The following is a 26,303-nucleotide window of genomic DNA, read 5'->3' on the forward strand; positions in this document are numbered from 1 at the left end:
CTTCTCGCCCCTCCTCGCCCCCCATTCCGTAGGTCCCCTTCCCTTCACGCCCTTCACGCCCCTCCTTAACCGCCCCTCCTTGGCTCCTCCTCGACTAGGTCCCCGTCCCTTCTCGCCCCTCCTCGGCCCCTCCCTTTCTCAACCCCTCCCCTTTCTAAACCCCTCCTCCACCTCAGCCCCCTTTCTAGTTCCCCGTCCCTTCTCGGACCCTCCCCTTTCTCTGTCCCTTCCCTTTAGCGACTTTTCCCCTCTAAGTCTCCGTTGCTTCTCAGCCCCCTCCCCTTTTCGACCCCTCCTTGGCCCCTCCCCTTCTAGGTCCCCTTCCCTTCTCAGCCCCTCCCCTTTTCGACCCCTCCTTGGCCCCTCCCCGTCTAGGTCCCCACCCCTTCTCAGCCCCTCCCCTTTTCGACCCCTCCTTGGCCCCTCCCCTTCTTGGTCCCTGTCACTTCTCACCCCCCTCCTTTTCTCAACCCCTTCCCTTTCTCGACCACTCCCCTGCTATCGCTTAAAACACTACAATATATTAAGAAATGTTCATGTATGCTTAGTTTTTATGCTAAATATTTTATTCTAATAATTTATTTAGAATGTGGTTCACAACATTTAATGAAAACGAAAATGATGATTTTAGGCAATATAATAGACTGTGTAAGTCTGGCGCGTTTTTTTATTTCTAAGACTTTGTTAATATTATCATTGAAAGTTAGTAAATTGAAACTAAATAAACGAGGATGCTTTCTCCTTTTAAAAACCCCATTTGCGAATCATGCCCATTGGTGCCGCATTGATTTAAACATGAATGGCAGTTGATCGGCAAAATTCATAATAAAGTTTTCTTCGTTGATTTTTGTTAAATTAAGACTCATATTAATTTCAGATGAATTTTACTTTCTCAACAGTATAAAATCATTTTGGATATCCATAAACTATGTTAAACTAAAGTGTTTGAAGACGCAGAGATGCGTACACGTATAGTGCAAAAATATGGCGGGTACAGACTTGGTCCCAGATGTTTGAATAATCGCGAGACTTGCACAGAATAACAACTTCTTTGTCCATTTTTGAATCATTGCTTGGCTGGTACCAAATCTAAACATTTCAGATATCTAGCTGTTGTTTCACTAACAATTTAAACGTCATGGTTGTTTTTCAAATCTCACTATTGTCAAATATTTGTAAATGCCTGTGTTCCTATCTCTTGTTCTTGCGAATGAACAAAACACATTTTTGTTTTGAAAAAGTTCTATCTGACTCCTTCCGCAGTTTATTTTGTTCCAATCCAAACTTAGTGGATAAACCCTGGAACAAATGAGGTTCGAATCAAAGTTTGGGGTAACATTTTAAAATTCAAGAAATAGTGTTCTTATGTAAAAGAGTGGAAGTCAATCGGTGTCACTCTTTTGGAGTGAAGTTGGAACGAGCTTTACTTTAAGTCGAGTCGAAAGTACCCATCTTTCACTCTCAAAAGAGTTGTCCGCCATTCGCTTTTTGCAAGAGTTGTATTGCGGACAAAACGAGTGGTTTTCACTTTTTTACATTAAGAGAGTGGTATACACAGGCACTTATAAATAACAACAAATTGAATATTAAGTTAGTTCTGCAAAAAATGATGATGGAACAATGTCTAAGTTTAGGTGATGATCCCGCCGTATATTCTTCAGGGAAACAGTCTTCCGATTAGAATCATAAAGGTTCGGAGACAATTATTTCTAATGTTAGTTTCAGGTAAAGTAACTACTTTGAAGAGAGTTTAGAACACTGATGGCGCGGCCCTTACTTCGGGGGGAAGTGGACATTCACCAAGAACTCAATCTGAATGAAGTTATTTTGGGCGTGAAGGTCTTGGCCTCTCACAGATGAATGGCTGTTTTTGATACTGGCATCTGTCGTCATTCCAGAAACCAGATTTTGTTGTGACCTCAACGCAATCTGAATCTCCTGTGTTATCTGGCTGGTTTGGGTACCAGTTGTTGTACGTCATGGGTCGGTTGATACCAATCCATTTGTAATCGCCCTCCTTTGTGACATCCGTAAGACCTATCCAGTAGTGCGGGTACGATCCTCCACTTTTCTCGTTGAAGAAATGGTGCACGAACTTAGCCTCCCCTTCTGTACCGAGAGACACGAGGTTTGCCGTATGGTCCAGGCCGTTGCAGTGGTTCTGGGCGTCGTGCCAGGTCATGGATATCCCGATGTAGCGGTAGCAACGGTTACCTCGGAGGGTCCAGAACATCGGGCAGCAGGGTTGGACGACGGCACCCGCTTCGATTGCTGGCGACAGACTCATGGCCATGTAGGTGATAAAAACCATTTGCAGTATGCCGTTCATGGTGGATGAGCCCTCTCTTTTCACAACTGGATTCGGGAAAGTATAACTTGTAGAGTGGATGAATTCTTGACCGAAGCAAGATCGCAAGTTAAAACATATCTCGTTTCAGTAGATATGGCTCCCCAGGAGTATTGTCATATTATAATATAGTGTGTGAAACTAGACAGCCCCACTAGAGTCAAAAGCAAATCAGTGACGTATTATACTAACAGTCTCTTTTCATGACAAAACTTAAATAAATAAACCATCTTCTTATCTGAAGTTGCGTGTCTGAAAACCAACCAGACCTAACAAACGATTTGAATCGAGTGCCCATCGCACTTGACTGTTACCACATTTTCAAACGACGCGGGCGTATACAAATCTATGCGCCCACGTAAATTAATACAATATTGTGTCAGCTATACTCCCCAGAAGGTACAAAAATTACATCAATTTGAAGTAACAACAAACATAACAACAAACACACCTTCAAAATGTGAAGTGTTTGCAGAAGAAAGGCTGGGTTTAGAAGAATGTGTAGTGCCCATCGGCTCACCTAGAAATAGTCGTCTCTTCAGTTACATTTGAGTACCTTTAAACGTCAAGAATATGTAAATATAAGGAGTGCCGGCTATGTATGTGATCACCTGGCACACCTTTATATACAGCCAGCGCAAATCAACAAAGTTAATCAAGACCAAAAATCCATCATCAGTCTGAGAATTTCAGCCGATAAAGAACTTACTCTGATCTAAACTGCTCATTGATCGCGGTGTCTGCTCTTTTTCAATATGAAAGCCTCGCCAATTATTGCAGTTTTTCTGCTGTGCTTCGTCGGGATCAGCCAGTCCTGCTGCCTACCATTCTGGTCTCAATTCAAGGGCCAAAGATGTTATCGCTACGTCGGTATCCCGTCCACATGGTTCGAAGCCCGGGAGTACTGCTACCATCTCAGCCCGGGTAAGTCTCACCTCTTGACGCTGAACTCAGACAGCGAGGCCAATCACATTCACAAAATCTTCGAGGAAAACGGAGCTGAGAAGCACAACTCGTACTGGATTGGTCTGTATGACTTCAATAAGAACCAAAAAGTTTTCGAGTGGGACGACGGCAGTGTAACTCCGTACACTTTCTGGAACACCCGCGAACCCAACAACAACGGATTGGAGGATTGCGTCGAGGTGTACAAGCTCAATCGACGCTGGAACGACCACTCCTGTACATCCCTCAAACGTCCATTCTTCTGCGAGATGGAAAAATAATCAGTGAGGACAACCTTCAAGGCTGTAAATCCCTTTGTCTCTGATGAACATGTGATTTACACTAATACTGGTTCGTCATAACAATGATGGACTTCGGCTTTTCAGACATAATGAACTTTTAAACGACAGTTTCCATGATGCAGTCTCATCAAGAACGTGGTACCGGACATTGAGAACACAATTCACATTTTTCAATCTTAAGATTAAACCTTTTTTTTGTATATGCCACACCAATCAGAGCTAATCATTGGAAGTTTGATTCAAAAACTGTTGAACAAGGAACACGTAATATCCAAAAGAAGAAAAACAACTGCAACATTTTTAATCGAAAATAATTTTAACTGGTTAGATGAATTCTTGAAAATGTTATATAGCACTACTGTAATAGAGAGAAATCCAACTGCATTTTACAAGTCTTTCGTACGACCCTAGAAACCATAGGTTTGGGATAAATCAACTAATTATTATTAGCTATAATAAATAGCCACAACTAAAAAAATTATTAAGTGCGTCAGAACTTTAAAAGAGTACAATCCAATGACGTATTGCGCAAGTTCCGCACATGCAGTAATGCTTCGCATGTACACGTTTCCTATGTAGACATAATCCCAGAATAATTTATGTGCAACCATGCCAAATAATTAGCGCATTTTACGCGATTAATAGAGAAACTATTTTTAGGGGGCTTTATTAAAATAATTTAAAAACATCATGACTTGGTTTGATTTATAATTCTTAGTGTTGTTATTTTCATTTCTTCTTCTTTTATCCACAATGCATATTGAAATAGGGCCCTATATTAAGCATAGCAGCTGATTGAAGCTAGTCGAGTCGGCCCCGTGACAATAAGCCATTTTGAGGTATGGGATGGACACAGCCGTCGATTTCACAAAACTCTTCCCAATTTAAGACTAATCTTAGGACTTAGGACGAGTCCAAACCCTGCACTGTAGCATGCAGACCTTAAGATTAATCCTAAGTTAGGAAGAGTTACTCGTCCTAACTTTAGCTAAGACGAGGCCTAACTCTTTGAGAAATCGACGGCAGGACACTTCAGACCTTTATCATGCTGCCTCCATCTTGGTCGTGTTCCTCGTATCAACGAGATCATAACGACCGGGAATGTAGCTGCATGGGTCTGGTTTAAACGGTTGGTTGACTCAAAAGATATAGTTTGCTGAACAATTTCTATTTGTTCTCCCTTGTAATATGGTGGGGGACAAACCTCCCAACGGGATTTTGTTTGTAAAATATCTGCGAAGCATATTTTTGATGATTGGGAATTATTATTTCTTATACAAAATGGGAGTGATTCAATCAGATGAAAAATTCAGTGCAATTTGGGTCAAGTTGTGCCACCCACGCACCCTGGAGAGAAAGGGTTTTCCCGAGCAATGCGCCCATTCCCACGCACCATTGGCTCGAAACGAACAACTTAGTAAAAGTATTTTGAACAAAAACACAAAAACAACCTGGTTTTCTCGATCATGTTGCACAAAAGGGGTCAGCGATGTTTGAGTCTGGTTATAACAGACTTACAATGTAGTTTGATGAATGCAATATAAAACCCTTTTTCTTTCCTTTATGTGGGGTGGTGACAGACCTCCGTTTTAAATCCTGCCATGGAACACTTTGAGCATTGTTGGTGGGACATTAAACTTATCAGGTGAAAAGTTCACAGCATCTTCGTTTTTGAAAGGGCAAGGGCGACAAGGTATTTTCTTGTTGGTAAAAGGCACCCTACGAGGAAGTTGTAAGTTTCTACATGGAGCATTTCAATGGCACCAGCGGGCATGGAGGCAACTGCCTTCGTTGCCTCCATGACGTTTGAAGCCTGATGCAGCATTGTGGGTCAAAGTTTGCACCATGATTTTTCTTTTGGGCGGATGGAGAGACATGAGCTTAAAAGTCATCAACGAGCAACAAGAAGTATTAACAGCAATATTATACCTTGTGTTGTGTAACGCATGTAAAAGAACCCAGTGCACTTATCGGAAAGAGAAGGGGTTCGCCCCGGTGTTCCTGGCTGTGGCTGCTTAATGCGCCGTAGCACCTTGGTAAACCCTTATAAGGTGCTACATAATTGGGTCTCAGAATCCATCACTGCAATAACCTATCTTTCTGAAAGTTTGTATATACTCAGCGCCTTGAGTACCTTGTTTGGTAGATACGTACGCTATATCTAAGACCTCGATATTATTATTATTATAAGATGCTTGCTTGCGAGCAAAGATCGGGCCTTTCATGGCTAAACAAATAAAGCCGCAGTCCGGGGTGTGGCATCCATTGTGCTCCCCATTTGCCCCTTCCTTTTCGACCCCTTTCCCTCGGACTGTCCTCAGCACAGTATTTCATAGAGCTGCTCGGCACAAGAAGTAGCTAAACAAAAATAAATGATAAGCAGATCAGAACAAGCTTAACAGCCAAAACAGCCAAATAACCATGTCATATGCATCATGCTTTGGCTGGTATCCTGCTGGGTTTTGCTATGCCGAAAATATTGCTTTGTAAAATTGTTTGCTAAGCAACTCTATTAAAATTGGTGGAAAGTCAATACACCATTCGTTGCCTTTCGCCTGCTACTTTGTCCCCAAAGCTAGGCTATAGCAATGACATTTTACACACAACAAAACTGTAAGTGCACTACTTTCGACCTGCATTGATAATTCAAGTTCCATAATTTCATAAAGCCTATAGCACAAAAACTTGCTAAACTGCAATAGAATTGCTAGCAGAAACCAAGTTTACATTAAGTTTGCATTATTTGTGGTTGGTGCCCGACTCAATTTCTGCTAAGCAAAGATATTTGAAAAGCTGTATATTCTGCTTAGCAGCTTAAGGAAAATGGGCCCTGCGATTCTACAATCATTTGTTTGCTAGAGGAAAGTCCAACCTTTATGTTTTATTGGCTGGACCCAGTTTCTCAAAGAGGGCGTGGTTTATAGTTGATGTCGCCATGTGATTCTGTCCCCAGTGGATTGGAGTGCGTTTTGGCGACCCCAACCAAAAACTGTTTCGGTGGTTTGTCGTTGGTTCTGCTGTTCAGACTGAACGATAACCGAGTTGTGAGCTCGGTTACCGTTTTGGTTATGACGTCGGAAACAGTTTTTGGTTTGGATCGCCAAAACGCACTCAATGGCTGAAGAAGGTTGATTCCAAAGAGGGCGCTATCAGAAGTAGTACTCAGTTCACACTGCTCACCGACAGGTAAAAAATATCAGGAGGAGGTGGGGGAGGGTATGGAGGCCATTGGAAAGTTCCAATACCTTATGCCTGTCTGCAACGGTCAGCGTGTGGTACGAACAAAAAAATTGCTGGGGGAGGAGGGGAAAGTCCTCCCGTACCAATGTACGTCTAGCTAGCTAGGTGTGCATTTAGTGTTAGAACAAAAGCCGATAATAAAATGCAGTTGTCTCTAATAAGAGTGACAAGAAGAGGGTCATCCGAGGCCGGTCTCGGACGCAATTGTGTCCGCCATGCAATACTGTCCGCTCCGGACACTTTTGCATATGCAATCATGTCCGGGGCTATGCAAAGACCGTCCGGCGGGATGTGCGCGCGTAAGCGAGCGTGCATGCAATTGAACCTACGTATGCAGCATGAATATCCACGTAATTTATGATTGCAGCGCGAATTAACGGCCGAACATTTCCCATGTCATTCATGACATGCACCTATACTTGTTAACAAAAAAGGGCGAACGTGTTCCGTCGACCAAGGGCGTTTAATTTACTGCAAGGACGGTTTGCACGGGGAGGACACAACTGCATAATATGTCCGGGAGGACACAATTGCATTATGCAGCAGCGTCTGGGGCGGACATGATTGCATATGCAAAACCGTCCGGCGGACGTATTATTGCACATGCAATAATATCCTCCGGAGAGTATTGCATACAGGACATCATGCTACACCGGTGTCCCGGAGAAGTATGTCCGCCGGGAGAGTCTCAAAGGCAAAGATGCAACGTTAAATTAGTTTACAGGCCCAAATTGATACACTAGTACCCGTCTTCGAATAAAATGTGTTTTACTGCTCACAAAGTTGTGTAAGGGTAAACATGTGTGTCAAACCTATGTCCCCACCGAAGTTCCGACACGCGGTGGACGCTCATATGCCTGGGGGACACATTCTCCGTTGGGGAACAAAATCTCCACTGAGCACGGCGGATCAGACAGAATAACCTAACTAGAGACAGTTTTAGAGACGCTGTCTGGGGGGACGCTGTAAGGTAAAGTGGTCCGGGGGGGGGGAGATTCACCACCGGGCCCCGCCCGACGGCCTCGGTAATGCACCCTCAACTAAGTCATCATACAGTCCCCCTATAGATTATGCGTCCGTTGTGTGTATGAGCACCCGTACAGGACAATTTCGACGATTGTTAGCCACACACATGGCATCCATTCCAAACATACAAATGCATTTTAAGCAACTATAACAAACTAAATAATAGGGACCCCGACCCCCCCCCCCCCACCGCCCCCCCCCCCCGCCCCGTCTGTCCATCCTCCTGATGTTATTATTATGTCAGTTACTGAGCTGAATACTTCTTCTGACAACATTCGAATCAACCTTCTTCCGCAAATTAGTTTCCCAATCTGGGGGACAGATTTTCCTCAAACACCGGGAACCTGTTGCGTACTAGTTCAGAGTTCAACTATCCCCACACCCCGTTCATCGCACAACCTAGGCCCACCCAACGAGACTCTTTGAGAATCATGATTAAAGCTATCTCAAAATTTCAAATGGGAGGCGGGGGCATCCGGGGACACTGACATCAATTGTTTTGTTACGCCACTGATGATGCGTTCCCATTGTTTCTACGACAACTTTTTCATGCATGATCTGTGAACGCCCCCCTGGAAATGTCTACTAGAATTCAGAAAATCCGTTCGTGAAAGGGCGCCCGCTGTTGACGACCTCTTTGTTTTCTTTTCTAAGAGAGTTCGTCGGGGGTGTCTGGCGAGTGTTTTCGTGTTCCGTTTTATCCTTTCAATTGATTTCCTCACCTGCTTGCTGCTGACAGCATTTTAAATTATGGCGTCAACGGTAAGGTTATATTAATATTAGTATAGATAGTATAATGTAGGCATACAGTTTACTCTTATTACACGAATGATTGTACAACAAGTCAGGATCATACCATCACCAGACAGTAGCAATAGGCAGTTTCATCAAGTTGATTTTACGTGTACCAAAACACACACACACACAGCCCCGAAAAAAAAGAACGAAATATATTAAATCATAACTCACATTTTGTACAACTCACAACTATGAGACTTGACAGCAGGCAGGAGCATTCTCTCCCCGTGCTTACATTTCAAAAATATTCGAAATCGGATGAATAGTTTCGGAGATATTGTAAAAAAAAGAGAGCAACGACAAAAAACAGAAGCTTGGCCTGGCGTGCAGCGCCCATTCGTTTGTGCATGACGTCAACTTTGAACCCCGTGGACAACGGATTTCGGAAATCTTCGGAAAGCGCCGAAGAAGCCCGAAGACGGTTTTTTGCGATGCGGGAGCACATGTTTACACAAAATGAGATAACGATTACATCATCGTGTAGCCGATAAAATTCCGCACATCGTACAGCTAGTCGCATAGCTTTTACCATAAAAACCTATTTTTGTCGGCGTTTTCCATTTTTTGAATCAAGATTTCTTCCAGAGACAATCATCAAAATTGAATGCGACTTTGTCAGTGCTAATTCCCATACTTTTAAGTTTAACTTGTGAAAATTTGGTGTAATTTGATTATGTTTTCTTCTCCCGCAGAAAGGTTTTGTTAGACCATTTCTTGCAAAGTTGTCCTAAATACGCACGATTGTACATGTACGTCGTACTCGTACATCTTCGTGTTTCCGTGATGTGCCACCACAAGAGGGCGTGTGTTACAATAAGTTTGATAGGCCGGGGCTCTAATAATAGAAAGCTGGAAAGCTGCCCGATCTTGTTTCTTTGATAATTTCTACGTTCTGAATTGATAATAACAGACTGCTCATCTTGAGTCAAAAGAAACTAGTATTGTTATATACTTTTAAAGGCCTATACTAATTGAAACGAAAGTTGAACAAAAAGATTGATTGTATAATTATAGCCATTGGTTTTTAGAAATTGTCTTTGTGAATATAACAAAAATAATCGATGTATACAAATGCCTTCATCCTCAAGTTTTTTAAAGATTGTTCTAATGTTTTACTGTGTTAATGCTACAATTTTAAATCAAAGGATCAACTGATCTTAAATTAAAGGAAACACCAGTCATAAACTCTTTAGTTTTATTCCATTCTGGTTAATTCAATAATGCTATTTGTTGACATAATTAATAAAGAATATTCACACAAACACCTGCAAAACTTAACACATATTTAATTTTTATAGTTAACAATTTTCCCCACGATGCCGCTCCACAGTTTGATTCACAAAATATCACTTTTTGCCGTTCATAAAAAATCATACTAGCGCCTCAAAGCACAGTTTGTAAGAGATAGAGGGCGCTCGCCTAGTGTGCGCCCTCTATTGCCATAGGCTGTGCATTAAACTTGGCCGTGGCCGATATGAAGAAAAACATAAGAATTGAACTTGAACACGGGTACGTTTTTTTCACGATCCACGCTCATTAAAAACGGTATATCTCTGCAACCAAACATCCGATTTCAAAATTTTAAATTGATTTTTACTTCTAAGAATACACCTTAACAGACTACATCTTGTCAGAGAAAAAATCACCTGCATTAAATTTGACTGAAACTGCCTAGTAGCAAGTAGTATCCGATATCGTAGGAGGTCCTGTTTTCAAATTCAATGTGTCCCTAAAAGTTGTAGCAAAATCGTGGCAAATCTTTTACCTCTCTGTGCGCAATGTAAACAGTATCTAGATACAAAATGTTCGGTTTTATTTGCCAATCAGAGAGTCTCCTCTCCCTTTGACCAAAACTTAGAAACACGTAAGGCTCCACTGGTTATTTGCACTTGTAAATGCAAAAAGTTTGGTATTTTAGGCATTTCTACAAGGTACACAAATATATGTCATAATGTTGAGGCCATATATACAAATATTTTCCCACCAAAAAAATTCACAGTTCATGATGATCAAATTATGTGACTGGATATTTTGCTGAGCATTCTGGGAAAAAATACAGCTAGGCTTAAAGAAGCCATGTGCCTTATATTATTTTCTAATATTTTTTTTGATTTTTTAAAAACAAAAATCAGATTTAAAAGCCAATAAGGAAAAGTTTCCGTATGGCGCCACCACTTTTTCATTCGAAATAAAATAATATAGTATCTAATTTACCTGATTGACATATCCCTTTTTGTAAAAATGAGTGAAAAAGTGGTGGCGCCATACGGAAAGTTATCCGCCAATAATTATTCACACTTTTTTTTTTGCAAATTAATAGGCCTACCATGGTAAAAAATATTGTGAATATAATAAAGACAAATGCTGGCTATAGACTCATACACAGAGTCTCACAAAACACTTGCAGATATTTCTTTCACGTATGGTTTCACCGGGAAACCTAGCCTTGATCAAGGCGCTACAGCCAGCCGCGATCTGCAAAATCCCAGTCCCCATCACTGAATTCCACCAGTGCACCCCCATACATAACACAGTGCATATAATACGTATACAGCGTATGTACACACATACGTACTGTACATGTACATGTACCATCTGTATACGGTACACTTACGGTACATGGGTACTTCCTAAGTAGCGCCTTGATGGTTTTGTATCTGCCAAAATTTAGGGCGGAGCTCATTATGCTAATGTTTACTAACAACCCGTTCTCATTGGTTGTTGGTTGACCTATAAACTCTCGCTGCGATGTCAATCACAACGTTCAGCAAGCACTCGCACACACGTGCTCGTCGACGTAATTGTAAACAAACCGTGGTTGTAGTTGCAATGGCGGCGGGCGAGGGAGAAATCCCTACTAGTAAACAAAACAGTAAGTCGCTGGAAATCAGTGGTGTATAATTTGCAACACAACTACAGAAACTTTCAACAAAATATAACAACCGCGTTTAATGCATCAATCATGGGTTTAGAAATAGAAGGAAGAACATTAGAACATGTGAAATGTGTTTGAGAAAGGTTAAAAAAGTATCCAGGTGTCATGAGTTTCCGGCAAGATGGCTACTTGGTAAGAATTCTTAGGTGTTGGGCATATGACAGTACAACACACCCCATCCCCTTGAAGCACAAACACAGACCAGATGAGATAAGAAACCCAGCTGTTTATTTTGTCTTAATGTAGACATATATTATTTATTACGTTTCTCGCGGTAAATCAAAGTTGGGGATCGAAAATATGTGTTGTCGAAAACATACCAGACGGTAGAAGATGGCGTGTGGCTGAACAACAAACAAGTAAAGTTCAATTTCATAAACTAACTCTTGCCATACTACTAGTACTACACTACAACGTTACACTTATAGTACAGCAGCTTTCAATTCAGGGACAAATCTACCAGCTACGTTGTAATTATGATGCTAGTCCTTGTGTTATAATGAAACGCAAGACAACGGAAGTTGTTCGAAGTTGTTCAACACCATTACCGACCGGGCGAGTCTTGTCCGGCTCACCCGTCCGGCAGCGCATTCAGACTCCTTACAATCATAGCTAATATACACACCACGCTCCCGACACTGCTATAAAAAGCACGTATTACAGTACATGTCCAATACAGCTAGCGTACAGCGTACACACACACACACACCCATGCATGCATGGACGTGGCATGATTGCTTGCAGTAATACGTCATTCTCAATCGCGCCTGTGATTGGCCAATGTTTAGAATGACACGCCCACATCATGAATACCCTTTTATCGGAATTCCGATAAAGCTTTACAAACCCATCAAGGCTGTTGTTTGAGCCACGTGTGCGAGGTTGAAAGTAGAAAGACACAACCGTACTCACGACTACGCTATACTGTTCTCGCTGTACAATGTATGGTAATGTACATTTGTGTATGCACTGCATGCGTGTGCAGCGAACCGGGCCGGGGAACAGTACGTCAACAGCCTTGATCAAGGCTACGGGAAACCATACTTTCTCGTTTGCCATCAAAACAGGAAAAACTCAAAACAAATGGACCAGTTGAAGTCATTGAAGATCGGTGTGTGGTGTGAAAATTTCAATGACCATCAAGTTTGCATACTTAATATAATCAAATGAAGATAATTAGGGCATCGGTTGATATGGCATCATTATTTTTTTCCCAATTCAAAGAAAAAGGCATAATAGCGTGAAAATTGGTAAAAGGAGGATACTAGGATGCACAACATCAATGAAGGCAGCACTTGGCTGCTAATGAGTCAACTTGGCTGGTCCCAAGTCAACTCGGTCCCAGCAGTCAACTCGGTCCCAAATCAACGGGGTCCTTATGGTTGTTGACGGATTGAATTGGAAAAACAAATAACTAAATGTCCTTCGACTTTGTACATTGATTAAACGAGATGACAGTAGACACATGGACATGAATATGATAGATGAGTGTGCACCGCAATCTCCAGGGTACATTGTATATATCCAATGCCTTCAATAGAGTGTTCCACTCCCACATGTTTTTTAATTATTTCAAGTCAACATGACATGTGTTTGTTTCACTCTTGAATAATAATTGTGTTGATGAACAAATAGATTTCAACTGAAAAAACAATGAGTTCAAATGTTTCTTTGCTTTCAACCAGAGTATTGATGTTTTGTGTGGCTCTCAGCATTTAACATTATTTGAAAAAAATTTACCATTTAATCCTCTTTGATTTCTTGAAGAACAGATGTTTATTTTATCAACAAATTCTTTTAAAAGCACATACAATAAATAATATTAAAAAGTCTGATTTCTGAGAATTAAAGCATGAGAAAATTAATGTTTGGTTAACTCACATACGCCAGGTAGCCCATTGTCTGTATATATAAGGTATGTGGGTGATTACGAGGTGTCGTTAAACGACAGCAGTACCACAGGTTTGACTTTTGAAGTCCTGTCGTTCGAGCTCCTTCCCTTCCTACCTCCATGGTCTGAGCATAGAAGTAGAAATGTCTGACGCTGAGTAGGCGAGCACTACAGTGCTAGTTAATGGTCATCGTGTAGAAGTTCGTCAGTCATGTCAGCACAAAGTGCATTTATAATCATCAGCATGCAGTGACTTCCGAACGTGCTTGCCCCCTGGCCTTGCCCTCCTTGACATCATGACCATGGGCATGGCCTGCCGAGTATGCTAGGGCTAATAAGTGAAGTGTAGTGTAGTACTGAAGCCGTCTCCGACACTTTATCAGCCCCTCAGACTCAGTCTTAGACTCTGTTCAATTCTAGCCTTGGGGCCCAGCTAGCCCAACATTGTTACTCTGGACCCACTCGACCCTTCTTCGCCCAATACCCAAGTAGCTTCACGGTGCTTAAAATTGCTTTGAATAGAAACCAACAATTCTATGCCTAGATTTGTTTCCAAAGTTGTCACTTAGCTCAGTACACTGCATGCACAATATTACACAGATGTGAGTCCTCCTTTAGGTCTAATATACAAAATCATTCAGAATGTATCAGAATTTGGCAGAATGTATCAGAATTTGTATCGACCCGCATCCATGGTATTAGCTGTTGCGCATGCGCACTGACATAACAGACAACGCTGTGACCTTTGATGGGCGTATCGGTGGCACTCACACAGCTGACATGACTGCATGACAGAACCACGACCTCACTACTCAGCAGTACAATATCAAATTTGTGCTGTCCTACTCATGGCCTTTAACTAGAACGCAAATTTTCCGTTACATTCACTCTCTCTCTCTTCAGTCTGACGGCACAAAAGGCAGGTCAGTGGTCATCACCTGTCCGCGTCAACAATCTCGATTCAGCTGCTGATCTTGCTGCAGATGCAATTCCCTGGCCGGTCCACTACTTTCATAAATGTTGTTCATCGAGGATGTTGTTTGTTAGACGACCTCTCCTTCTTTTTCCCTCGACTGCCCCTGGAATATTTTTTTCATATGGAATCCTCCGCGACGCATACGGCAAACATAAAAACGCATCTTCCGCACAGCCATAGTGATTTCTCAGCATTAACTGACTCCCTAATGTGTCTAATAGACCCAACGCATTGACGTCATCCATCTTAGAGGTAAAACCGTGACGAAACAAGCGAAAGGCACAGATTGGTACGCGCAGCGCACATGATTGGTCAATGAACAACCTCCTTTTGACCTCTGGGTGAGGGCGCCCTACTGAAATGACGTCATTAGCTCTATACCCAGTGGCTTGTCCTTCTGTCCATCCATGACATTCACACATTTTTTAAAAACCTGTTCGGTCTTTGGACCACTGAAAAGGCTGCCAGACTGTTGAAAAGACAAACTCTAGTCCTACTGGCCAGTCGATGAAGAATAAGGCTAACCCCGAGTGATTGTAAAAATGTTTAAGGTGCTGTGCTCTGTACCTTTTTATTCAGATGATTCTTATAACACTGTAGTGTAGGCTAGTATCGGTACTAAATAATAGTAATAATAATGATAATAATATCAAAGTCTTAATATAGTGCACGTATCCACCAACAAGGTACTCAAGGTAATATACAAACTTTCAGAAAGATCTATAGGTTATTGAAGTGATGAATTCTGCTACGGCGCATTTAGCAGCCAGAGCCAGGAACACCGGGGCGAACCCCTTCTCTTTTCGAGAAGTGCACTGGGTTCTTTTACATGTGTTACACAACACATGGGACAATGGCTTTACGTCCCATCCGAAGGACGAAGCAATGGTTTAAAGTGTCTTGCTGAAGGACACAAGTGTCACGGCTGGTGAAATACAGACGAACGGCTCCTTCACAATGGCAGACTGAGATGAGGACATAGTGCACAAGCGATGGACTAGTAGTGAGTGTTGTCCAATACAGGGAAAAACGTCTAGAATCCAGACTGATTTTTGTACCCTGTGTTTCCCTTCTTCTCTTCAGAGCATCAGGGAGCATTGCGAGCCAATTCAGCGCCAGCAGGAAATGATGCCGCTCGTTAAGACGGAACTGCCACAGAGTCTTGCCTCACATGAACCATACACCACCCAAGATGACTCTCCTCATTTCACACTACAACAACAAGAAGAGGAAGATGCAAATGAAGACTTCTCATTCACTGCCCTTTCAGGTGAGGAGAACGTAGCCATCCCGACCGGACTAGTCAAGGTCAGCAGTACTCACCACAAGATAAACCGAGAGACTCGGAACTTCCAAGTGCACTGGCTGCAGGAGTTCAAATGGCTACGGTTCGACTCGACACGGCATGTCATGTACTGCGTCTTCTGTCAACTGTCGGGAGGGTCAATGTTCACAAGGAGTCAGTTCGGTGAAGGGACTACAAGGTTTAAGAAAGAGACCATCAGTCTTCATGGGTTGAGTAAGAAACATTTGCTGGCGAGGAGATTAGTTCTTGGTGATGGACAGGATAAGGAGGTCCCGATTTCACCAGCCGCCACAAGCAAAAAGCAAAGATGTCTACACTCGAAAAGTAACCCATTCATACACTGGAGGAGCGCACAATGCGTGAGTCAACTCTGAATCCCCCACCCCTACCTTCTAGGGTTTAGACCTCATGCATGTTATGTCATCAGTTGCACATGAACAGGACCTTAGCTGTGGCCTGAGGGAGCCCTCATTGGCCAAGTTGTGCTTAGTGTTGGCTGTTTGACATCAACGATGACAGACAATGAAAGGCCTCCATTTGAACTTTAATTGATTTGACGCCTTAACTCATTTTTTTTTCTTTTCCCACAGCTGTGAAACATTTTTACAAAGTGCTTGACATGCACAGAACACATGACAGTACGTGTACAATACATTACCTATTAATGGACCTATCATTTGCGTTCCCCCACCCCAACCCTGGAAAAAAAAACATGTTTGTAGAGTAGACCGGTGTCTGCCTTGTTTGTACGTGTACTTTGTTAAATCAGTTCGTAGAATCAAACTGAAGTTAATGCAATATAATGTTAATTTTTGTTTTAAACCCATACACCGATGTGTATTAGCACAGTGTACTCAGTACTAGACTAAATTTGCCCGTTAGCTAGAGGCAGTTCGAATCCTATGTATTGGCAGCATGTACCGCATCGCTATTAAAGTTATAATGTATAAAGACTCACACTCTAGTGAGCGTGGGGCATGGTATTTTTGGTCATAGTGTCGTCAGTCAGTTTCACAACAAGACTGAATGTCATCTGGGAAAGCAGCTCCATTAGCTTTCTATGAAGGTTAAGTTGAAAAAAAACCTATGGTGGTTTCTATTTTCCTGACTGGATGTGAGAGCTTGTGACTAACAAATTACATGGAACCTGGTAGAGCACAAGAGCAACAGAAAGAACCTTCGCATCTCACACAGAGCACAGGACACAAGACAAGTGACTATCGCACCAGGGTTGGCATCCAAGCTCAGAAACACAGACGCAGACAAGCAAAGAAAAGGAGGTCATGGTCTGACAACATTGGAGACTCGACAGGCGGAAATATTGCTGACTCATTTATACAGAGAGCTGTGGTGTTCCCTGCCATGGTATGCATCCATTATGGCACCCAAACTTCCAGAAGATAAATGAAGATGTAACCATCTAACCACTTCAGGGCTTAATTATTAAACAATCTTAATTAAATCACAGTCTTACAAGATTTGCTGAACTTTTTAGTAGAGATTTAGACTTAAGGATTTAGACAAATAGGGGAAAAACCAGTGCTTTGAACCACTGGTAAATACATGATTGTACAGTTATATATGCAAAATGTCAGCCTTGGGATACTAACAACCAATTGTGCATACTGCTCTGTAGTGACCTTCCAGTCATCCAAAAGTCTCTCCCCCAGCATGCATCTTGGGAGAAATTGGCGTGTTAACACGCTTAGTATCTAGAGGCTACTGGTTAAAGGCATTGGACATGTTCAGTTGAGAGGTTACCAGCCAGTGGACCAGTGGATAGTTTCAGCCTTGCATGTAAAGAGTACCAGTGACTAAAGCCTGGTTCGTACTTCCTGCGAATGAGAATGTGATACAAATTTGATGTCACAGCTCCAATTTTGTTGCAAATGTTTCGCAGTAGTAAACACAGTTCAACTGATGCAAATGGTTAGTTGTGAATTTGTGACGTCAAAATTTGTTTCGCATTTGCAAAAAGTATGAACCAGGCTTTAGTCGTCATTAATGTTTTTTACCAGTGAACCTAGCTCGGGCAAAAAAATTTCCTGGAAATCTGCTGAACGCAACACACTACATTAAACTGCAGTACATGCACTACGTTGAATACAGCATAATCAACCATTTTCTAGTGCAAACCTTGATCCGTAAACCTTTAGGACAAGCCAGGGCCCAATTTCATAGAGCTGCTAAGCACACAAATTTGCTTAGCATGAAATTGTTGCCTTGAAAAAGACAGGATTACCAATCAAATTTCAATGTGATTTTCAGGATAAGCAAACAATAGCTGAACACCAGTAATAAGCGATATGCAAGAAATGGAAATTTGGTTTGTGGACCTGTTTTTTTCAAGGAAGAAATTTCGTGCTAAGCAAATTTTTGTGCTTAGCAGCTCTATGAAATTGGCCCCTGTTCAAGAGTGCAAAACAGTGAAAATTGCTTATGAAAGTTACACAGAAACAGTTTAAGAAAATTACACTGTGAAAATATGAGCAAAATAGAAATCAAAGCCTGAAAAGGTATTTGAAAGGGTATATTAACAAGCTGCGTCTTTAATGATTGCTTTACATGTATGTTGGGATTAGCCATGCGCTGTGTTCTAAATGTAGGTTTTTGAACTACATGTACATGTACCAATTTGAAGACAAAAGGTTAGCTTTTTTGGGGGGTGAATTTAGTATATTTCTTTTCTTGTCTGTAGTACATTGAAAGGGAACATCAGTTCAGTGTATGGTTTGGAATGGAATGATACATGTACCGTGGTGTTTGTATGGAAAATCACCCCTTCTTCTGTGTTGTTTCTGCCTTTGCTTTTTTGTTGTTGTTGAAGGAAGCATGTGATCATTGAATTTTGAAGACTTGCATGTGATTTGCTGAGATGCTGGAAATATTGATTGTCACATTGGAATCCAGACCCTGTCCCACAGCCAAACTGCATCTACCAACCACCAGTTTCTGAGAACTCAAAAAACCTGTTTCTGTTTTCCCAAACCTCTCCAGAACGATGTGGTCAAGCTGGAGGAGTTTCCTTTGGAGTACGACGAGTCGGGAGCAGCTCAAGCAGCGTCGACTGTTCCCGCGTTTCATCAAGACCTCGAGTATGATTACAGGATGTCATCAGATATCCTTCAAGAACCCATGGCAATCCTCGAACAGGAAGAGCAGCAAAGACGGCTTCGTGGAACAGGGTCGAGGTCGTCCCAGCTCAGAGATTATCCGGTCCCGATAAGACTCGTCAAAAGGAAAGAAGCAAGGAGGTACTTCAAGAAACGGTGGACGATACAGTTCAAGTGGCTGCGTTACGACGACGACAAACAAGTTATGTACTGTGAGTATTGCCGGCGGGCAGGGGCTGCCAAGGCGGGAAAGACCGGCTTCATACAAGGGATTTCACGCTTCAAGAAAGAGGCTGTTGTGTCGCATAATAACAGCAAGAAGCACAATTACTGTGGACGGCTACTCATGAATGCTTGCCTGGACACACCCCCACCTGTGGCTGATAAACGCGTTGAGTATCAACCAGAACATCATCAGCTTCAAGAAGCTCCCACAAACCAACCATCAGGAAGTAATGTTGCTACTTTTATGCCGCCTAGTGTACACTTAGCACACTATGCTCCACCAATTGATTTACGACGTGCATTGTCTACCAATACCTTGCCTTCTATGAGTGTAAGAAGCTATTTATATCCTCTTATGTTTTGCTCGATTGCTTCCAATGACTCCTCATAACCTACAGTGTAAAAGTTAGGGGAATTCTCCAGATTTCGCTGCCCTCTTCTTCCAATCAGTAATGCCATGTCAGAATTGGCGGCTACAGGTAGGGCTATAGCTAGATTTCTGCTTCATCATGCTTTGAGGTATAAGACGTCTTTAGAATCACCCTTTAGCAGTAGCCAACTGTAGATGCCAATTTGGATACGGCCTAAGACTGTGGCAATCACTCATCGACGTCTGCGAGAATGTCGACAGCACATCCCTTTGCCATCTTGGGTGAAGTCTGGTAACCAGAAGCATACAGATGTTGTACCTTCATTAGTCAGGTTGCCCAATTCACCAGTCGCTGCAGATTTGTTTTCCTTAAAAGCTGATTATTATAGTTCAATCGCAAATACCCCAGACAGTTTTTGACTATTCCTATTGATGGAGAGCATGTCACGTAGGGCTTTTTAAATGTGTGATATAACCATAGATTGAAGTGTTTGAACATAGGCATAGCGCATAAACTTTACATTTTAACTTCTGCATAATGCGATCAATACACCGGTCAGGAATCAATACTCGACTAAAAGTGCGCGTGCATTCCGACGCTTCGCAAAACAGCAAGAAATTGTTACAACTGAAATTTTATGAAAATATTTTGGGTACATTTTCCTACATTTTTACTTTTTTTTTTTTTTACAAATAGGGCAATTACAAATGGGAATGAAAGCCACTTTTTGGCTGACTGTAATACTTGAATGACCTGACTTCATGTACAATTGTACATGTACATAGTATACGTAATAACATTTGAATGACTGATGTTTTCCTTACTATCTAATATTTGGCTGACTCTGTAAATTCTGCTCATAAAAAGTATTTTGCAGGTACATGTTTGTAATATTTGGCTGACTACATAATGTTTTACCAATACCTGTAGGCCTACTTAATGTTTGGGCGAAAATTTTATGTTTGGCTGTTGTGTACCATTTGGGGGCGGGTTTTCTGATTTAAAGGGATTTACTGTGTTCACTATGATAACTCAGAATAATTTTTAATGTTAGCATACAAAGTTACTTGGTAACGAGAGCTGTTGTTAGTATACAACACTGTGAGAAACAGCTCCCTCTGAGGTAATGTAGTTCTCACTCAAATAATGAAATACTTCAGGCCTGGAGCACATAAAGTGTTCTCTTGCAACTTTGATGACAAATTGAGTAAAATTTTTCATAGATGTGTTATTTTATGCTAATGTTGGGATATACCAAGTGAGAACACTGGTCTTTGACTAATTACCAAACGTGTCCAGTGCCCTTAAATTACAAGGCCACTATGATTCTTTAAAGCCATTGGACCCTTTCGGTAAACAGTATTGTCCAAGGCCCACACTTCGTGTATCACAACTTAAGTATAAAATAACAAACCTGTGAAAATTTGGGCTTAATTGGTCATCGGAGTCGAGAGAAAATAATGGGAAAACCCACCCTTGTATCCGCGCGTTTCGCCGTGTCATGACATGTGTTTAAAATAAATCCGTAATTCTCGTTAACGAGAATTGATATTGTTTTACTATTTTCTCAAAAAGTAAAGCATTTCATGGAATAATATTTCAAGAGAAGTCTTTCACCACTAGCTTCTGTAAACCTTGTAAGTTATTTGTAAGTCTGTGAACTTTTTTTTTTTTTTCTGTACCGAAAGGGTCCAATGGCTTTAAAGGCAGTGGACACTATTGGTAATTACTCAAAATAATTATTAGCATAAACCTTACTTGGTAACGAGTAATAGGGAGAGGTTGATAGTATAAAACATTGTGAGAAACGGCTCCCTCTGAAGTGATGTAGTGTTCGAGAAAGAAGGAATTTTCCACGAAATGGATTTTGAGACCTCAGAATTAGATTTTGAGGTCTCAAAATCAAATATCTGAAAGCACACAACTTTGTGTGACAAGGTTGTTTTTTCTTTCATTATTATCTCGCAACTTTGACGACAAATTGAGCGCAATTTTTCACAGGCTTGTTATTTTATGCAATGTATGTTGAGATACCACAAGTGAGAAGACGGGTCTTTGACAGTTACCAATAGTGTCCAGTGTTTTTAAAGCATATTCATCAAAAAATAGCTGTTTTTGTTATCTCAACAACATTAAATGTTCTTATTTCCCGACAGGTGACAAACATTGCATCCCTTCCTGTCAAAACCTTGGCGGAGGAGCTGATTACCTTCATCAATAGAGCGCCGTCGCCATTTCACGGTAATATACACATATTGGCCCGAGGGGGAATAGACGTACACTAGTTACCGAATTATGCCAGTCAATATGTGTTTTATAACACAGTTCGGTCTTAAATGTGAAATAAGAACAGAAATCTGGTAAAGAAAGGAAATTTTGTAGTTGCTGTTCACAGTTCAAGTCAAGAGAGGGCGCTGTAACCAGGCACTATTTTCAAAAACTAGTGCCCGCAACAGAAACACGCGCGCAACAGACTACACGAGGTTTTGAAAAAAAATATTTAAAACCTCGAATTTTCAACTGTCAAAGTGTCTGTAATTTTTTTCTAATTATTGTTTTTTAACAAAAGGGCATTTATGAATGGGAATAAAAGGGTAGCCCGGGCCTTTATCACACCTGTATCACGACCCTGCCGGCTTTAAACAGCCGTGTAAGAACTCGTCGCTACCCTTTTATTCCCTTACTTTGGGTATGAATGAATATACCCCTGGAAATGAAAACAACTTTTTGAGAGCCCCCTCTCGTGGTCAAAAATACAGCCGATTGGTTGCTGTTGCTACGGCTGAACATCTTTCGTCACACTTCGAGGGTTGTGAATATCACCAGATACCAGCCTGTTCGCTTTAGAAAGTTTCCTCATAGTATAGGGTTATGTATGGCCAATTGGAGCTCCATTATTATTTTTGTGTATTTCGCCATTTGAATTAGAAGACGAGATACAGACAGTTAAAATGAGATGATCTGTAATTGCAATGCAAGAAAGTTCGCTGTTGGAATGGCCCTTTTAGGGTAATAAACACAGTAATTTGAAGTACCGATTCTAAGCGTTAATTTGGTACAAACTTAAGGTCACTGTGGTGAGTCAAGCCGCCAGATCAAGTATCATGTTCATAGTGTTCAGGATTAGTAGGAGCATGGTTTTGCGATATTTTTATGAATATAAAGCAATCACACAACATCATTAAACAGTATTGTCCAAAGGCCCACACTTCGTGTATCACAGCTTATATAAAATTTAAAAAAACTGAAAATTTAGGCTCAATTGGTCATCGGAGTCGGGAGAAAATAACGGGAAAACCCACTTGTGTTTCTGCTTGTTTCTGCTTGTTTCGTTCCGTCATGACATGTGTTTAAATAAATCTGTTATTTAATGTTTTATCAAAAAGTAAAGCATTTCATGGAATAATATTTCTAGGGAAGTTTTTCAACATTACCTTCTGTTAACCCTGTAAGTTATTTGTAAACCTGTTAACTTAAAAAAAAATTCTGTTCAGAAAGTGTTCAATGGTTAAGCTAGAATGTATTTTGGCTGAGGGGCTTCAGCAACGTCACCAATATTTTCTAACTTGTACGTCTTCTTGTTCCCTCCATCTTGGTGTTTTCAGTTGTTGATGAGACTCGTAAGAGACTTCTTGACGCTGGTTTCAGTGAACTGAAGGAGAAAGAGCCATGGAATGTCAAACCACTACAAAAGGTAACTATACTTTACTCAATTTCATTTCATTTATTGTGGTTGTGAAGAGTGAAGTCAAGGACACCCAGAAAAGCCAAATGAATCAGTGGGTGCGTTCGTTTAGCTTCCCTGGGTCGACCCCGGTGTGTGACGTTTTTTTTTCCAGGACGAACGTGTGCAGATAAATACCCACTTTCGTCCTGGAAGAAAAAAACGCCACACACAGGGGTCGACCCAGGGAAGCTAAACGAACACACCCACTATACTAGCCAAGAGCCCAGCCAATGGAGAGTAGACAAGGAAGGAAGTTTCAGTAGGATTTGAAACTTTGCATGGTGGGAATACAATGTGGTGGTAATACATGTACGTCTTCTCAAAGCAATCAGAGCATACTGATCAAAACAAACCAGGGATTCGAACCAGGGTCCTAGAGGTGGAAAGTGAGGAAACATACCACTACACCAACCGCACCACTCATCAATGCTGTGTTCTGTTCGTATTTTTGCCACTGTATTTTGTACCGTGTATCTATTTGTGTGATCTCTGGGAAGGTCAAAGGGTATGTAGACTAAAGGCCTTGTCACACGAGGCAACTTTTACAGGCAACGTGGAGGCAACCAAACTACACTGGTAGCACATCAGTCATTCTGCGAGCAATGTCTTACGATCCACAAGACAAATATATGAAAATTCAAACGTAATTGGATTCTCTTCTTCTACTGACCTTAAAAACATAGGTTTCATGCCTGAAGTCTTCTCATATTTTAATGAGAAGTTGCCTCTTTCTCCAAAAAAAAAAAGTTTTACTTAAGAGGGAGCAGTTTCTCTCAATGTTTTATACACTATCAACAGCTATCCATTGCTTGTTACCAATTTAATTGTTACGTTAGGTTTAATTATTTTGAGTGACTACCAATAGTGTCCAGTGCCTTTAATATTTTACAGCCATTCCTAATGATTTACACTTTTTATTTGTTAGTGTTTTGTGACACGGAATCAGTCAACAATCATCGCCTTTGCTGTTGGTGGCAAATATAAGCCTGGTAATGGCTTCAGCATGATAGGTGCACATACTGACAGTCCATGCCTACGAGTGAGTAACATTCTACGTTTCTTAAGACCCTTTTTCTTTTTACTCGCCATGGCTGAATTGTATCATGTCGTATAAATAGTTGAGTTTGGCGTTCCCACTCTTTACAACATTCTGGTCATCCACTCGGACAACGACTACCAACTACATTGTGACTACCTCGAAACGACTAGAGACGGCGTCGCGCGGCATGTAAATGTCAAGGGACTGATAGTTGCAGGGAATAATGACGAAATATAAACAGAATCACAAAGATTTATTTTGCAGCCACAAAATTTTTAACATGCTGAAAATTTGCCAGCGGATGCGACTGATAGTTGCGGTCCCTAGCGGATTTGTCAGCGACAATAGACTGATCCATTAGGCTCCGCCCACGACGCACGTGTGAACAAGAACACGTGAGCCTCTCCAATGCCTTTCTGCACAATCTGCCGCGCGCGCCAAGCATACGCGCTTGCATGTCGGACCTTGTTTGTCGGACCTTCGTTGCGTTGTGATTGGTCAATACGCAATGGGGCGGAGCTTAATGGATCGGTCTATTGACGGCAACACACGATGATTGGTGGCAAATTCGCAGCTTGACGTACCTCCCTATTCGTCATAGTGTGAGCCGGCCTTTTGAGTGTCATTTGTTTGTTTTGAAAAACATCACCAGTCCCGGTCAACTTCTTTTTGACTCGCCCTGTAGAACAGGGTTTAATGTGAAAACTCCAGCCAGCTGAAAAACAACTCTTGTATAATAAAGACCCGTTCTTACTTCCTGCGAATGCGAATGCGATATGAATTTTGATGTCAAAATTCGCTTTACATTTGCAGGAAGTATGAACTGGGCTTCAGTTTTGAAGATACCTTTGGTTTTTCTGTTTTTCTTTTTTTCCTGTGTAACAACACAGACACTAAAACATTGTCATTTTTTTGTCAAACTCCATGACAATGTGATTTTGTACATTATCTTCAAAGGTCAAACCGAGCTCCAAGAAGGGAAAGTGTGGTTACCTAAATGTGGGCGTGGAATGCTACGGAGGAGGCCTCTGGAACACATGGTTTGATCGGGATTTGACAGTGGCTGGTCGCATAGTGGTTCAGGTAGGTAATCAATTCTATTCACAACTCACTTTTGTTTCTCCTGAAGACGAGCAGAGTATATACTGTTCGCAACATCAAGACCAAACCAGCTCTTTTCAGAGCCACCACTCCTTCAAAAGAGATTTTACTCATGGTTGTACCAGCGAGTTTACTATTCATATTTATGTTTAGAGTTACTCTTATTCTCCACACCTTGCAAAGCTTCAAACACCATTCAAATTTATTTCCTTACCAGACGCAGTACAATAAACACTTAGGTTTTGGATAAAGACAAATTTACTGGTGCAAGACTTGATCATTGACTTCCAGGTTTACGTACCGGGGCTCTACAAACTAAGCTTTTCAGCCCCCATGTTGGCGGTCTTATTTAGTATAAACAATCCGGAGGTCGTTGGTTCGAATCCCACTCTAGTCAATTCTTTGTTCAACCCCCAAAATCATTTCAAAATTTACCCAGTCAGTTTCCCTTGTGGTTTATATTGATATCTGAAACAAAAAGTCGCATCCCCTTAAGGTGATCCCCTGGCTGCCGCTTCCCAGGTTGTATCGTAATTTGGGTATGATCCCTGGCTACACGGCAGTTAACGGTTGTATGGCTTCTGACTGGCACCCCTGAACACAGACATTGACAAAATAGGGACACCGCCAATATAGAGCTAGATAGCTCAGTTGGTAGAGCGCCGGCACATTAATCCGGAGGTTGTTGGTTCGAATCCCACTCTAGTCAATTCTTTGTTCAACCCCCAAAATCTTTAGTATAAACAAGTCACATCCCCTGAAGGCGATCCCTTGGCTGATGTTTCCAATGTTGTATTGTAAACTTTGGTGTGATCCCTGGCCACACGACAGCTTACGGTTATATGACTTCTGACTGGCACCCCCGAACAAAGATTTTGATTGACGGACAAGGACAAGAACAAGGATACATAGACAGACAGTTTGGATGAAGACAGAACCAGAACTTAAAAAACAGTCTCAA

At 41.5% G+C, this 26,303-nt stretch overlaps 3 protein-coding genes across 5 annotated transcripts in view; 2 read left to right on the top strand and 1 right to left on the bottom strand.

Annotated features, from left to right (window-relative positions):
• Positions 1-554: 554 nt before the first annotated feature.
• LOC139937738 (echinoidin-like) lies at positions 555-2,526 on the bottom strand. Its single transcript, XM_071933028.1, has one exon. It carries the CDS (start codon positions 2,327-2,329, stop codon positions 1,823-1,825), a length of 507 nt encoding a protein of 168 aa, XP_071789129.1. The 5' UTR covers positions 2,330-2,526; the 3' UTR covers positions 555-1,822.
• Positions 2,527-2,948: 422 nt separating this feature from the next.
• Positions 2,949-4,282, top strand: LOC139937739 (C-type lectin domain family 19 member A-like). The gene has a single exon (XM_071933029.1). The coding sequence runs from the start codon at positions 3,103-3,105 to the stop codon at positions 3,571-3,573; it is 471 nt and encodes a 156-aa protein (XP_071789130.1). The 5' UTR covers positions 2,949-3,102; the 3' UTR covers positions 3,574-4,282.
• A 4,235-nt stretch (positions 4,283-8,517) lies between these two features.
• Positions 8,518-26,303, top strand: part of LOC139937370 (aspartyl aminopeptidase-like) — a 37,970-nt gene continuing 20,184 nt past the window's right edge. Inside the window, exons 1-7 of one of the 3 annotated variants that reach the window (XM_071932483.1) lie at positions 8,518-8,622; positions 15,544-16,125; positions 18,764-19,435; positions 21,632-21,716; positions 23,081-23,169; positions 24,128-24,241; positions 25,199-25,324. In XM_071932483.1, the coding sequence (XP_071788584.1) occupies positions 8,611-8,622; positions 15,544-16,125; positions 18,764-19,435; positions 21,632-21,716; positions 23,081-23,169; positions 24,128-24,241; positions 25,199-25,324 (1,680 nt within the window). In that variant the 5' untranslated portion in view covers positions 8,518-8,610. The remainder of the gene's footprint in view (positions 8,623-15,543; positions 16,126-18,763; positions 19,436-21,631; positions 21,717-23,080; positions 23,170-24,127; positions 24,242-25,198; positions 25,325-26,303) is intronic. The other 2 variants (XM_071932487.1, XM_071932486.1) reach the window with 2 other exon arrangements.

This window comes from Asterias amurensis, chromosome 5 (genome assembly GCF_032118995.1).
Source record: "Asterias amurensis chromosome 5, ASM3211899v1".
NCBI lineage: Eukaryota > Metazoa > Echinodermata > Asteroidea > Forcipulatida > Asteriidae > Asterias > Asterias amurensis.

Coding starts and splice junctions, on each gene's coding strand:
- LOC139937738 (XM_071933028.1), bottom strand. CDS start 2,329: ATGAACGGCATACTGCAAATGGTTTTTATCACCTACATGGCCATGAGT.
- LOC139937739 (XM_071933029.1), top strand. CDS start 3,103: ATGAAAGCCTCGCCAATTATTGCAGTTTTTCTGCTGTGCTTCGTCGGG.